At 41.0% G+C, this 13407-nt stretch overlaps 1 protein-coding gene across 1 annotated transcript; it reads right to left on the bottom strand.

The window, feature by feature from the left end:
* Positions 1–725: 725 nt before the first annotated feature.
* Positions 726–5871, bottom strand: DMRTA1 (DMRT like family A1). Its single transcript, XM_034410524.3, has 2 exons — positions 3729–5871; positions 726–1806 (listed from the first exon to the last, which is right to left on the bottom strand). Exons 1-2 carry the CDS (start codon positions 4315–4317, stop codon positions 956–958), a joined length of 1440 nt encoding a protein of 479 aa, XP_034266415.2. The 5' UTR covers positions 4318–5871; the 3' UTR covers positions 726–955.
* Positions 5872–13407: the final 7536 nt, after the last annotated feature.

Genomic DNA, 13407 nt, shown 5'->3' with positions numbered 1-13407 from the left:
AACCATTATTAAATAAGCCACTGTTTAGCACAAACAAACCCTGGACTAGGTTCCCACGCTGCACTAAGCCATTTTCACTTAACACATTGTGTGAACCTGGAAATTACAGGCTATTAAAAATCATGGTTTGAGCAAACTATGACTTAGTATAACAGCAGTTGGCAGATTTAATGTTATACACCTAGTAATGCAAAATAAAAAAAAATTCCAATCTTCATTATTATTCATATACGTGAAGAGAAAAGTACATGAGTTTGAATCTCAACCACATTATTCTAAAGCATAATTCAGAATTATTTTTTAACCAGGCAATTCCTTCGATTCTTCTATCCATATGCAAACATAATTAAGGCATAATATCTTCAGTCTAAAAAGACTGCTTATATCCAAAATCATTTACCAATTTTGTTACAACAGTTGATCAGAGACATGTACTACGTATTTCAATAACTGTTTCATTAAAAAAAAAAAATCAAGAGTCTATATTTGGAAAACTATTTCTTGATTTCAAACACCTACATTTCAAGTAAAAAAAGAAAGAAACATATCAAATATTTTGAAAATGCAAAAAACAAAAGTTTTGTTTTTCCTGGAGTTCTTCACATTACTCTTTTCAACTTCCAGTCTCCAAGTGTCACCTTTTTTTTTCTTCCAAAGATTCAGATGAGATGAAATTATATGTTAATATACAATATAATGTTCCATATCAATTTTGCTTCTAATAATTTTTCACTGTTGACACTCCAGAAATCTCTCCATTTTCAAATTATTTTATGTCCAATTTCAATTGATTTTAGGGAAAGAATCCTGTGGAAGCCTTTATTATTTTTTTTAATGAAGGATTTAATACTAATTTGCTCTTTATTGGATGCACATTTAAGAATTGGGCTCCACAACAAGTAGCGGCACAACTGAACAAAAATAGAAAAAGAAAAAGTAACTTTCGACCAAAATGCTATTTGCGTTCTTCATTTAACCTGGCGTACATCTTGGTACTGAAAAGCTTGTCTTCACTGGGGGAATAAGATGCATCTTTGATCACTCCTGAAAAGGAAGAGTCCATCACTGGATGAAAAGGAAAAGCAGGAAACAAGCCAGTCCTCAAATATGGTGCTATCAATCCAGGTAAAGCTCTTCCTGGAGGAGAATAAGTCACTCTTAGAGGTCCAATTCCCAGTCTTGGGCTTAAGCCATAAAAATTCATCTCTCTCCTGGAAGAGGCCGAGCTGGTTTGAAGAGGAACAAATGCTGATTTATTGCCACGTGCTGCGACATCTACTCCGAGGCCAAAATCAGAAGATCTCTGGAAAGCACTGCATTCGGGCAAGACTGGGATTGCAAGCTCTTGGAATCCTTGCCTGTGTTCGCTGGCATTCAGGATCTGCTCTATAGCTTGGACTATGTCTCCTCTGCAGAGTTGCAGAACTCTTTCCAACCTGCTTGGTTTGTGATTAGGAAAGACCTTGGTAAGAATATTAAGTGGGTCTCTGCGCTTTAAGGCACCATCAGGGGCAACAGCAGCAGCAGGAGGGACGCTGGCATTACAGGGAACAAAATCCTTGGGACACTCACTTTCATTTCCTGATTCCATGTCCGAAGACGACAAAGAGGCTGGGCTGTCAGTTCCTTCTAAAGATTCCTCAGGACCCGATAAAGATATGTCTTTACCTAAAGCCTGTGTCTCGGATGGCTTCTCTTGATTGCTTCCAGCAGCTTCAGGAGAAGATGTCACAGAGGGTGTAAGTAAATGGACTACAGAACTGCCCGATTCACTGCAGTAGAAGTCATACTTCTGAATCTTCTCTTCTAATGGGGAAAAATGCATCCGAATACTCAAGTTATTACAATATATCTGATTTATGCACTGCTTTCTCATATAAACACCCTAAAGCTTCTAGGCATTACCAATTATGGAATCACATCTTTTATGTACACATTTCAGTGCCTTTAAAAACTCTTAATTTCACTGTATACGACAGATTTCCCATAAACTCCTAGTTTACCATAAGTGCCCAAGTCACAGGTTGCTATATGCATGCATGACATATAATGTATATATCCTCTTTTTTTGGTACCTATTACGAAATATCCAAGCAGGATTGTTCACATGTACAGAGTGTGAAACAGAAAAACACACTTACTGTAAAGTAGAAACACTACAACAATACAACATGGAAATCGTAAAATGAAAGCAGTATCTACATAGGATATTCTTTATGTGTGAAGTCGCTCCTAAGTGCTTAAAACCTACAAACTGTATCTGAAAGTGAATTGTCGTAATTGGATAATGTGCTTTTGTCATCCATAAAGAAGAAAATAATGTTTCCATGCTTTTCCCATACAACTTGTTCTTCTGCCTCCCTCCACAGATTTCCTACAGCACAAGCTGTTCTGCAGAAAGACCATTTAAATTAATGAGAGCACTAAAAGAAAACTATAATACCCATTATCTTTTAACTTTCCCAAGACAATTTCTTGGTGCTTTGTATCTTTATATACTACAATTGCCCATACGAAGGCCAGCTCATAGATTCAGTTCATTTGCTTTGGAACAAGTAATATATTCTGTTTTGGTAGTATACATGCAATGCCAAATGCTTGCAACATTAATAATACCTTTGTATAATTTTTAGAAACATTGTTTTTCCAAGCATTAATATTTTCCTTAAAATGTAAGCAAATGGCTAACCTGCACCCATAATTAAAAATGAAACTTTTTAAAGTTCTCCAATAATCCATGCTATGGAACATGATGAAAAGCCATAATCTTTACACATTCTGGGAAGTGCCAGAATGTGGATGCGTTTGAGATGGAAGAAGAGCTATAATGCTATTAAAAACAGACTTTTTAGCACCTTTTGAACCTAAAAAGACTTCATATTCTTTCTACCATAAATTATTATGTCAACACAAACCCATTTAGGTGAATGGATCTTACAGAGATCAATGGATTCTATCTACAGTTCATTTCAATTCCAGCAATGCATAGAGTTGAGCTGTGATTCTTTTCCTTTCCTTCCTTCCTCCCTCCCTCCCTCCCTTCTTCCCCTCCCTCCCTTCTTTCTCTTTCTTTCCTTTCTTGCCACAGGAAAGGCAGATTCCTACTTTACAATCTATTACATCAAGCAACATGATTATTAGTTTCCTAAGGTGTTTCTTCACTAATCCTAAATAACAATTAATTAAGTAATGAATAATCTTCATAATCCAAAAAGGATTCGAGCTGCACACTCGCCTATAAGATAGCTCGCATTAAATACACACTGATAGCTATTATTTGCCCTGAAGGTCATTAAGAACAAAAAAAAAGGAAAATTCAATCAGTCCTATCCCAAATTGCTATCGAAACACATTATTGTACAAGCCGCACACACTTCAGAGAAATCATCCCCCACCCCCTTCTCCGTGATCTCCCTCTGATCTCTGCCACGAAGAAATCTAAAACATAAACTTGGGAGGAAAGACCCAGTGGTTCTCCTTTCCGCCCCCAAGAGATGCTTCATTATAATTGCCAACATCCTCGATTATTCACCGTTCAGACGGTGAATAAGCTCTCGTGAACCAGGCTGACTGAAACGCCACCTATTTCCCATCTCTTCTGACTTAAAGCCCTTTAAGCTCGAATCAGCCACGTTGATTGAGTTCGGGAGGTTTTCTTTCTGCCGCCTCCCCCCCCCCCCCACCACTTTTAAGGGAAATTTAACCCCAAACACGGAGGGGAATCCCACCTCTTCGCCCGCGCTGGAACTCCGGGCAGTAACTCTTGGGAGCCGGCTCGCTTTCAGCGCCGGCGTTGCCGGCTGCTTGGCTCCCGGAGCTCAGGCGGACCGCAACAGGCGTCCGCTTCTGCTGCTGGTTGAGGTGAGTCCCGCCGCCGCCGCCGCCTCCACCCCGCGCGTCGATCTCCTCCTGCGCTTGCTGCCTGCGCAGCGCCACCTGGGCGGCCATTACGCGTTGCCGCTCCGCGATGAGTGCGCATTTGCCGCACGCACAATCCCGCCAGCGGCAGAAGCGCTTGTGGCCCTTCAGCGCCGACACCACGCCGTGGTTGCGGCAGCGGGCGCATTTGGGCGTGCGCGGGTAATACGCCCCGCGCTCCAGGCCCACCGCCGCCTGCGCGTAACAGCTGGAAGGATTGCCCGCGGTGGCGGCCGCCGCCGCCGCCGCTGCAGCCGCGGCGGCCGCGGCGCGCACGAAGAAGCTAGGGGGGCGAAGGAAGGTGGGCGGCATGGGGACCCCCGCCGCTGCCGAGGGTGCTCTGGGCACCGAAACGGGCAGCCCCGGCGGGGGCAGGAGCGGCGGGTTGCTCGTCGCCATGAGTCCGCGGATCGGGAGCAGCGCACGGTTGCTCCTCCGAAGGCGCGAGTGTGATCGGGCGCTGGCCCCTGCAGACCCCGAGAGAGTGGCTGGCGGGGTGTCCGCCCACTTGAGAGCAGGGAGCCGCCCACCAAGACCGAAGAGACGGGGGAACCTCTCTTAACACTCCGGACGAGTTGGAAGTGTCTCTGTGGAGATTCTCAGTCGTCCCAAGTCATGGTTGTCCCAAAGGTGCTTTTTTCATGAGGCAACTGGACTTTCTGGTTTTTCTTTGAAGACGTTTCGCTTCTCATCCAAGAAGCTTCTTCAGCTGAAGAGCTGAGCTTCAGAGCTGAAGAACCTTCTTGGATGAGAAGCCAAACCTCTTCAAAAAAAAAAAAACCCAGAAAGTCCAGCTGCCTCTTGAAAAAAAAAAGCACCTTTGAGAGGAGTTGGAAGTGTATGTTTGTGTCTGTGGGTTGGCTGCACTACTGTGCGCTTCTAGAGGTGGCCAAGAAAGACCTCCACTTTTTTAGCCTCGGAAATACATGTATGCTTGAAAACTATTCAGGAACTGTGCTGCCTTTTATCTTTTTTTTTCCATTGGCGCCTTCCAATACCAACCCGTGTTAGGCAGGTGAGCCTGCATTCAGACGCATGTGGATCTTGGGGAAAAAGCAGTGGCGCGCCAAACCGTCTTCCATTAAGCAGGCTTGATTTTTTAAAAAAAAAAAAAAAACTTATATTTCTGGTGCAACATAACCAAACTTCACAAATATATTCCCTTTAGTGGGGATAAACAAAAAATCCCAGCTGAAGAAGCTTTTTGGATGAGCAGGGAAAGGTCTTCAAAGGGGGGAAAAAACCAGAAAGTCCAGTTGCCTCTTGAAAAAGCACCTTTGGCACAAAATATCTGAACAATTGGCAACTTTTTGCTCCTGCTTCCCACCCATACGCACCCCTGTTGCTGGTGGCCTATGATTATTTGAAGTAAAACACTTGGCATGTGCAGCAGTATCAGATAAAATTCACTTTACCGCTGTGATTATGTTGCGCCTCTCTTATCTCCTAAGAATAAGCAAGATTTATTAGAAGATCCCCAAAGAATGTTAAAACACCTTCCAGGGCTGAAAAGGTCCATCATTCCTTCCCATCCCCATGAAGCTCTCATAGAAAGATAAATTAACAAGATAAAATTTATTTTATGTAAATTTGTGCTTTATTGGTAATGACTGCATTATCCATGCCTTCTCCACATCTTTGAAACATTTAACTCAAGCACTGTCAGCTGGACAAGGTAGAGCAGAATAAGAAACCAATTGTATATGAGTCACGACTACTTTTTTGTTTTTTATTTGATTTATATGCCGCCCTTCTCCGGAGACTCAGGGCAGCTTACAGTGCGTTAAGCAATAGCCTTCATACTTTTGTATATTTTATACAAAGTCAGCTTATTGCCCCCACAAACTGGGTCCTCAATTTACCTACCTTAGAAAGGATGGAAGGCTGAGTCAACCTTGAGCCTTGGCGAGATTCGAACCTGCAGTAATTGCAGGCAGCTGGTGTTAAATTACAGTGCTTAGTCTGCAGAGCTATCCAGGCTCCTGACTTTTATCGTAACAGCTATAATAAGACAATCTTGCAAATCTGAATGTGCTTTCCTCTGCCCTCACTCTACTGTTATGTGAACAAGGAAGGGTCATGCCTGAAATGTTTTCTCAACTTTGCTTATTGGCCTTATTAACTTATTTGACTGTTGCCTTAGTGACCGCTCTTCTTCCTGTCTTTGAAGGCCATTTCCTATGCCCTGTACAGAATTCAGAGATATTTGATGGAAAACTCTGTAGGACCAAGAAGAAGACTTGACAGAAGACCTTATTGATTGCTGTTTACATACTATTCTCAGAAATAAGATGCTTTAGTTTGTTTGAAATATTAGACTGATATTTAATGCTCATATTCCCAGCTCAATATGTGAATCCAGCCAGAGAATAGTTATCTAGTGCAGATAAACAATATAAGCCTTACTGAATCAGGCCAGGGTGTACGTGCATTAAGAGCTGCTTTCCAACTTGGGTCAACCCATGATTTTATTGCTTGCCCAGCATGAATATAAAAACATTTGTCTTCTTCTAAGCCACCAAATTGTATTTTATAAAAGGTAAAGGTTCCCCTCGCACATTTGTGCTAGTTGTTCCTGACTCTAGGGGGCGGTGCTCATCTCCGTTTCAAAGCCGAAGAGCCAGCGCTGTCTGAAGACGTCTCCATGGTCATGTGGCCGGCATGACTAAACGCCAAAGGTGCACGGAACATTGTTACCTTCCCAACAAATGTGGTCCCTATTTTTCTACTTGCATTTTTTACGTGCTTTCGAACTGCTAGGTTGGCAGAAGCTGGGACAAGTAACGGGAGCTCACCCCGTTACGCGGCATTCTATATCTATGTTTAAAACGGCACACTTCAAACAAACTCGTACCTCTGAAAATTAAGGCTTTTGTTGCTGTGATAATAAGAGGATGCTTTTTGTTTGGTTTTAAGAGCCATCATAGACAACGTTAGAAATTGAGTTTCAAAACAAGGCTGACCACTTCCTGAAATGATTGTCTAAGCCTGCAATACAGGTAGTCCTGAAACAGTTCGTTTAGTGACCATTCGAACTTACAAAAGCAGTGAAAAAAGTGACTTATGATCAATAAGTGTTGAAGCATTCCCACATGATCAAGATGTGAGCGTTTGACAGCTGGCAGGTTATTTATGACAGCTGCACTTGTCCTGAAGTCATTTGATCGCTATTTCTAACCTTCCCAGCTACCTTCCATCAAGCAAAGTCAGTGGGGGAGGGGGGAGACGGATTCACTTAATGACCAGGGGAATCAATTAACAAACATAGCAAAACAAAAAATATAGCAAAACAAAAAAAATAAAATGGGGCCAAACTCACTTAGCAACTGCCTTGCTTGGTAATGGAAATGTTGAACTCAAGCCTTGGTAGTACAGTGGTTTAAAGCACCCTGTTATTAACACAGCTGCCTGCAATTACTGCAGGTTCGAATCTTACCAGGCTCAAGGTTGACTCAGCCTTCCATCCTTTCTAAGGTAGGTTAAATGAGGACCCAGTTTGTGGGGGCAATAAGTTGACTTTGTATAAATATACAAAAGTATGAAGGCTATTGCTTAACGCATTGTAAGCCTCCCTGAGTCTCCGGAGAAGGGCGGCATATAAATCAATTTTTTTAAAAAAAATTGTGGTTGTAGGTCAAGGGCTACCTATATATTCCTTTCTTGTTGTTTACCCAGATTTCAATAGCTGGGGCCAGATCTGTTACTGTTCCAGAGGACAGCCACTCTTTGTGAGTATTAGCACTGACAGGAACTCCAAATATTTGGGGGCTTTTGCTGCTGCTGCTTTTTTTTTTTTTACATTTAACTTTTTTATTAGTTTATCGAAGTATAAAATACAAAGGGGGAAAAAAAGTAAGAGAGGGAGGGAAAAAGAAGGAGAAAAGAAAAAGAAAAATGCACTGCCGTCCGACTCTCTTTAGCAAAGTAGAAAGTAGCAACATCACAGCCACAACTTTTTGCTTTTACACAACAGTATGTACACACACCATTTCTATAACAATAATCCTGTCTAGTTTACAAAAACAAAATCAAAGTTTCATCTTCCCCCCCAATTTTAAGCACCAAATCCAGAAGCGATTTCAAAATCGGGACAAAATTAAATATATTCTCTTCTTTGGATAAAAAATAAAATAAAATCAGTTTAACCATTTCTGCTTCTCATTGCTGTGGGGTATAATATATTATTCATTTTCCTATTTTCAAATCTAGTCAATTTTTTTTTTTTTTGCTTCTTGATTACAATGAATTTCTAAGTAGAAAGCTAATGTTCATGAAAATGGGCCGCAGATGCCTCACTGCCAGTATTTCCTTTGTTTTCCAGACATAAATATACATAAATATATAGCCTTTCCAACACCCTGCTTTAAATAAATAGATCCAGACCAACTTTACAAGCATATTGTTTCTGTTCACTATCTCCATAAAGGCCAGAGATGATCATTTCTGTTTGTATTGGAATAAGACTGAATTTTTCATCCCTGTGTCTCTGCTTATATATGGTCGTTTGCAGTACTTTTAAAGTTAGAATAGCTGCATTGCCTTAACTGGAGGCCTATTTTGAAGAGAGCCGTATATTCTTGACTGCCTCCTTATTAGCTTCATGTAAGCATCTGTTTACCTTCAGCTAGAACATCATAAGCATCTAATTGAACAACCTGACTCTGAAATCATTTCTCAGCAATGATACCCTGAACAATTATAATGAATTGTCCTCAGGCAAAATTAAACGAGACAGTGTATGATGAGCTTGTCCCTCACTGGCTGATCATGTATCCGTGTAGACACCCAAACCGTACAGTTTTCACTCATTATGCTGATAAGGGGCTGAGAATCTGCGTTAGGTTCTGTCTAGAAATGGTACTCAAAGAAGTAAGCCACTGTAGAATGATCAAAGCCTTATAAATCCTAGGACTCTAAAAGGGAAAAAAAAAAGCTTGGAAATTGAAGTGACCAGTTCAAATATCTAATACAGGTAGTCCTTGACTTATGACCACAATTGAGCCCAAAATTTATGTTGCTAAGTGCGACAGTTGTTAAGTGAATTCTTAGCTCATTTTATGACTTTTCTCGCCACCATTGTTAAGTGAATCACTGCAGTTGTTAAGTTAGTAACAAAGTTGTTAAGTGAATCTGGCTTCCCCATTGATCTTGTTCGTCATGTGATCACAAAAGGTGATCACATGACCCCGGGGACACTGCAACCATCGTAAATATGAGTCAATTGCCAAGCATCTAAATTTTGATCACATGACCGTGGGGATACTTCAACAGTTCTAGGTGTGAAAAACAGCCATAATTCACTTTTCTCAGTGCCATTGTAACTTCGAAGGGTCACTAAATGAGCTGTTGTAAGTTTATGACCTTAACATGTGTGAGCAAGTGTTGAAGATACACTAGGGGGTCTCCAAACTTGGCAACTTTAAGACTTGTGGATTTCAACTGATTGGGGAATTCTAGGAGTTGAAGTCCACAAGTCTTAAAATAGCCACATTTTAAAGATATATACCGTATTTTTCGGAGTATAAGACGCACCTTTCCCCTCCCCAAAAGGGGGTGAAAATTTAGGTGCGTCTTATACACCAAATGTAGCCCCACCCACCCACTGGCCCCCACCTTTTGGCCTCTGCCTCCCAGCAGAAGAAACAGCTCCTTTCAGCTTCAGCACAGCCTAATTAGCACAAGTTGATTGGATCAGCCTCCCGACTCTCAGGTGATTTGCTCTCAGCTGTTTTGCCCAGGCCTTTGCTGCTTATTGCAAGGAGGTAAATTGCTGGAGCAGATTTTTTTTTTTTTCCTTGTGCTAATCAAGCTATGCTGAAAACGAAAATGAAAGTAAAGCAGGCTGCTTGCTGTTTGCTGCAATGAGGCAAAATTGCTGGGAGGCAGAGGCAGAGGGAGATTTCTTTTTCTTGTTTTCCTCACCAAAAAAGGTAGGTGCGTCTTATAGTCCGGTGCGTCTTATACTCCGAAAAATACGGTATTTTTATTGTTTACATATGAATATATTGAAATTGTAATTGTCCTGGCATTCCACTTACCATAAGACAAAAGTAAAAAAACAGAATAACTTATACACTATTTTAAACAGTGCTAGTGTTGTACAATACTTTCTGACCATTATAGTCTAGTATGTCAACTTATCCATCCTTCTAATATTTACATTCCTATATCGATTTTAAAAATAATATCTCTTTCCATGTCCACCTAACGTGCTTCTTTCGCATTCCAACTTCTACTTTGTGTTTCTAACCATTGATAGAATCTATTCGATGTTGAATAGTATTCTGTATCTCCTTTATCTTTTATTTTTAGTGTTAGTCTGTCCATTTCCGCACAGTCTAATATCTTCCTTATCGTCTCATCCTCTGAAGGGGTATTTTCATTCTTCCACTGCTGCGCGTATACAACATCCAGAAGAGAAAATATTACAATATTTGAAGCCACATTTGAAGACCCCTGAGATAGACTATCAGTTCAGTATCTTATAATGCTAATACAATTAGGCAATATTTGTACTTTGGAAAGCGTGTGAGTTTGTGAGTAGTTAGAAATCCATGAAGCATTTGATGGCCCAATTCATGGAAGGAGAGAAAAAGAAACGTGTGGGACCTGACATACCCACAGATGGCACGGTTGAGTGCCGGAAGAATGGAGGAGGGGTGGGAAATTAAAAGTTTTCCTGGACAAAGGATCAGCAACTAGGCCATGGCCAGCTGCCAAATCATCTGGCTTAACCAAAAAAAGAGGAGATCTTCTCACTTGTAAGCCCTTTCTTAACTCTAGAAGTAGGAAAAGTAGGGAGGCTTAGAATTAGAACAGAGTTCACATCTGTTAAGCTTGTATCATGACATGCATATACAAATACATCTAGAGTTTATACGGTTAGAAATTGAAGGTAAGAGCAGTGGTGAAATTCAATTTTTTTTACTACCGGTTCTGTGGGCGTGGTGTGGCTTGGTGGACACAGCTTGGTGGGCGTGGCAGGGGAAGGATACTGCAAAATCTCCATTCCCTCCCCACTCCTGGGGGAAGGATATTGCAAAATCTCCATTCCCACCCCGCGCTGCGGCCAGCCAGAGGTGGTATTTGCCGGTTCTCCGAACTGCTCAAAATTTCCGCTACCAGTTCTCCAGAACCTGTCAGAACCTGCTGGATTTCACTCCTGGTTAAGAGGGAAAATTGCTTCTGATTCATCAGAATAAAAGGAAGAAAGTTGGGCAACTAGGATATATAAATTGTACATGCAAAGCTTAGTTGAATTTCTGTGTTTCGTCAATAGTTTGAATTAAAAGGGGGGGGAATCTGGAATATCGTTTTTCCACCGTCTCTTTCAGTCAAATCTTTCAAACCCAGGTAGACAGTAACTTGGTTATAACAGCTCAGCTAGTTGCCCAAATGCAAACATGGAAATTAGATCACAGCCATTGATTAGAGTAGAGTAGAGTAGAGTAGAGTAGAGTAGAGTAGAGTAGAGTAGAATAGAATAGAATAGAATAGAATAGAATAGAATAGAATAGAATAGAATAGAATAGAATAGAATAGAATAGAATAGAATTCTTTATTGGCCAAGTGTGATTAGACACACAAGGAATTGGTTTCCGGTGCGTAAACTCTAATGTACAAATATATGATGAGCATGTACATCAAAGACTGTCTGAAATTCTATAGGTCTTGTGTAACTTAGAACAATCCTTATCCCACATAATAAGCTGCATGCCTCCATTCCATATCATCTCACTTCTCTTGCTGATTTCCAATTTTCTGTTTTTTTTTCAGCGATTTGCTTTATCTGAATTAAGATCCACATGTTTTCCCTTTACACCTCAAACACTTTATTTTTTAAGCTGGTCATAAGTCAAGGATAAGGAATCTACCGTCCTCCAGCTTTTGCTAAGTTTCAGTGCTTAATATCCCTCACTGTTAGTAGTTTTTTCTGGGCATTAAGATTCACCAATATTGGGAAGGTCACACAGTCTTGACCTAAGTACAATAATTACCTACCCTCAGATTAGGCCATCATCAAAAAAAAAGTCTTCTGACATACCTGGAAGAAGGAAGGACAGAAAAATAAAATTTTTGGAAAAATACAATACTCTCAATCACACCTGGCACAGAGGTGGAGGAGAATAATATATTCCTCTACAGAAGCTGAGTAGAAGAGCACTGTCAGACCTATGAACAATACATAAAGGCAATGGATATTCTTTATTATATCTTGAAACAGCTTCTATCATAATTATTATGTACCGTATTTTTCGGACTATAAGACGCATCTTTTTCCCCCCTAAAAGGGGGTGAATATTTAGGTGCATCTTATACACCGAATGTAGCCCTGCCCACCCACTGGCCCCCACTCTTTGGCCTCTGCCTCGCATCAGTTACCTTCTTGCAAGCAAACAGCAAGAAAAAACAGCTCCTTTCAACTTCAGCACAGCCTAATTAGCCCGAGTTGATTGGATCGGCCTCCCAACTCTCAGGTGATTTGCTCTCAGCTGTTTTGCGCAGGCCTCTGCTGCATGCTGCAAGGAGGTAAATTGCTGGAGCATATTTTTTTTTTCCTTGTGCTAATCAAGCTATGCTGAAAACGAAAATGAAAGTAAAGCAGGCTGTTTGCTGTTTGCTGCAACAAGGCAAAGTTGCTCAGAGGCAGAAGCAGAGGGAGATTTCTTTTTCTTCTTTTCCTCACCAAAAAAGGTAGGTGCGTCTTACACTCCGGTGCATTTTATACTCCGAAAAATTCTGTAGTTATATCATCACACAGTATATAGGTAGTCCTCGACATACAACCACAATTGAGCCAAATTTTCCATTGCTAAGTGAGACAGATGTTAAGTGAATTTTGCCCCCATTTTACAACCTTACTTGCCACAGTTGTTAAGTGAATCACTGCAGTTGTTAAGTCAGTAACATGGTTGTTAAGTGAATCTGGCTTCCCATTGACTTTGCTTTCCAGAAGGTCGCAAAAGGTGATCACAAGACTCTGGACTCTGCAACTGACATAAATATGAACTAGTTTCCAAGTGTCTGAATTTTGATCACATGACCATGAGGGAATGCTGCAATAGACATAAATGTGAAAAACAGTCATAAGTCACTTTTTTTCAATTCCATTGTAACTTTGAACGGTCACTAAATGAATGTAAGTCAAGGACAACCTCTATTAAGAAAGCATGTGGAACAAGGCAGGGGTGGGTTCTAAAATTTTTTACTACCGGTTCTGTGGGCGTGGCTTATTTTGTAGGTGTGGCTTGGTGGAGGGTAATGTGACTGGGTGGGCATGGCCAACTTTTTTTTTTTTAACTTTTAAAAGCATTTTTTCTACAACCTTAAGAGGTTGCAGAAAAAAATGCTTTTAGGAGCCTCTGACGATCAGGCAACTCAGCTGGGATCGCCAGAGGCTTTTAAAGTCATTTTTTTTTCTACAACCTCTTCAACCAAAGAGGTGGAGAAAAAATGCTTTGAGAAGCCTCTGAGCCGCGCGATCATCAG

The sequence above is a fragment of the Pantherophis guttatus genome, chromosome 2 (genome assembly GCF_059756535.1).
Source record: "Pantherophis guttatus breed Tessera chromosome 2, ASM5975653v1, whole genome shotgun sequence".
Taxonomy (NCBI): domain Eukaryota; kingdom Metazoa; phylum Chordata; class Lepidosauria; order Squamata; family Colubridae; genus Pantherophis; species Pantherophis guttatus.
This window is presented reverse-complemented; position numbering and strand designations above follow the sequence as displayed.

Coding starts and splice junctions, on each gene's coding strand:
- DMRTA1 (XM_034410524.3), bottom strand. CDS start 4,317: ATGGCGACGAGCAACCCGCCGCTCCTGCCCCCGCCGGGGCTGCCCGTT. Junction 1,807..3,728: donor GTTCCAGCGCGGGCGAAGAG/GTGGGATTCCCC, acceptor TTTCCCCATTAG/AAGAGAAGATTCAGAAGTAT.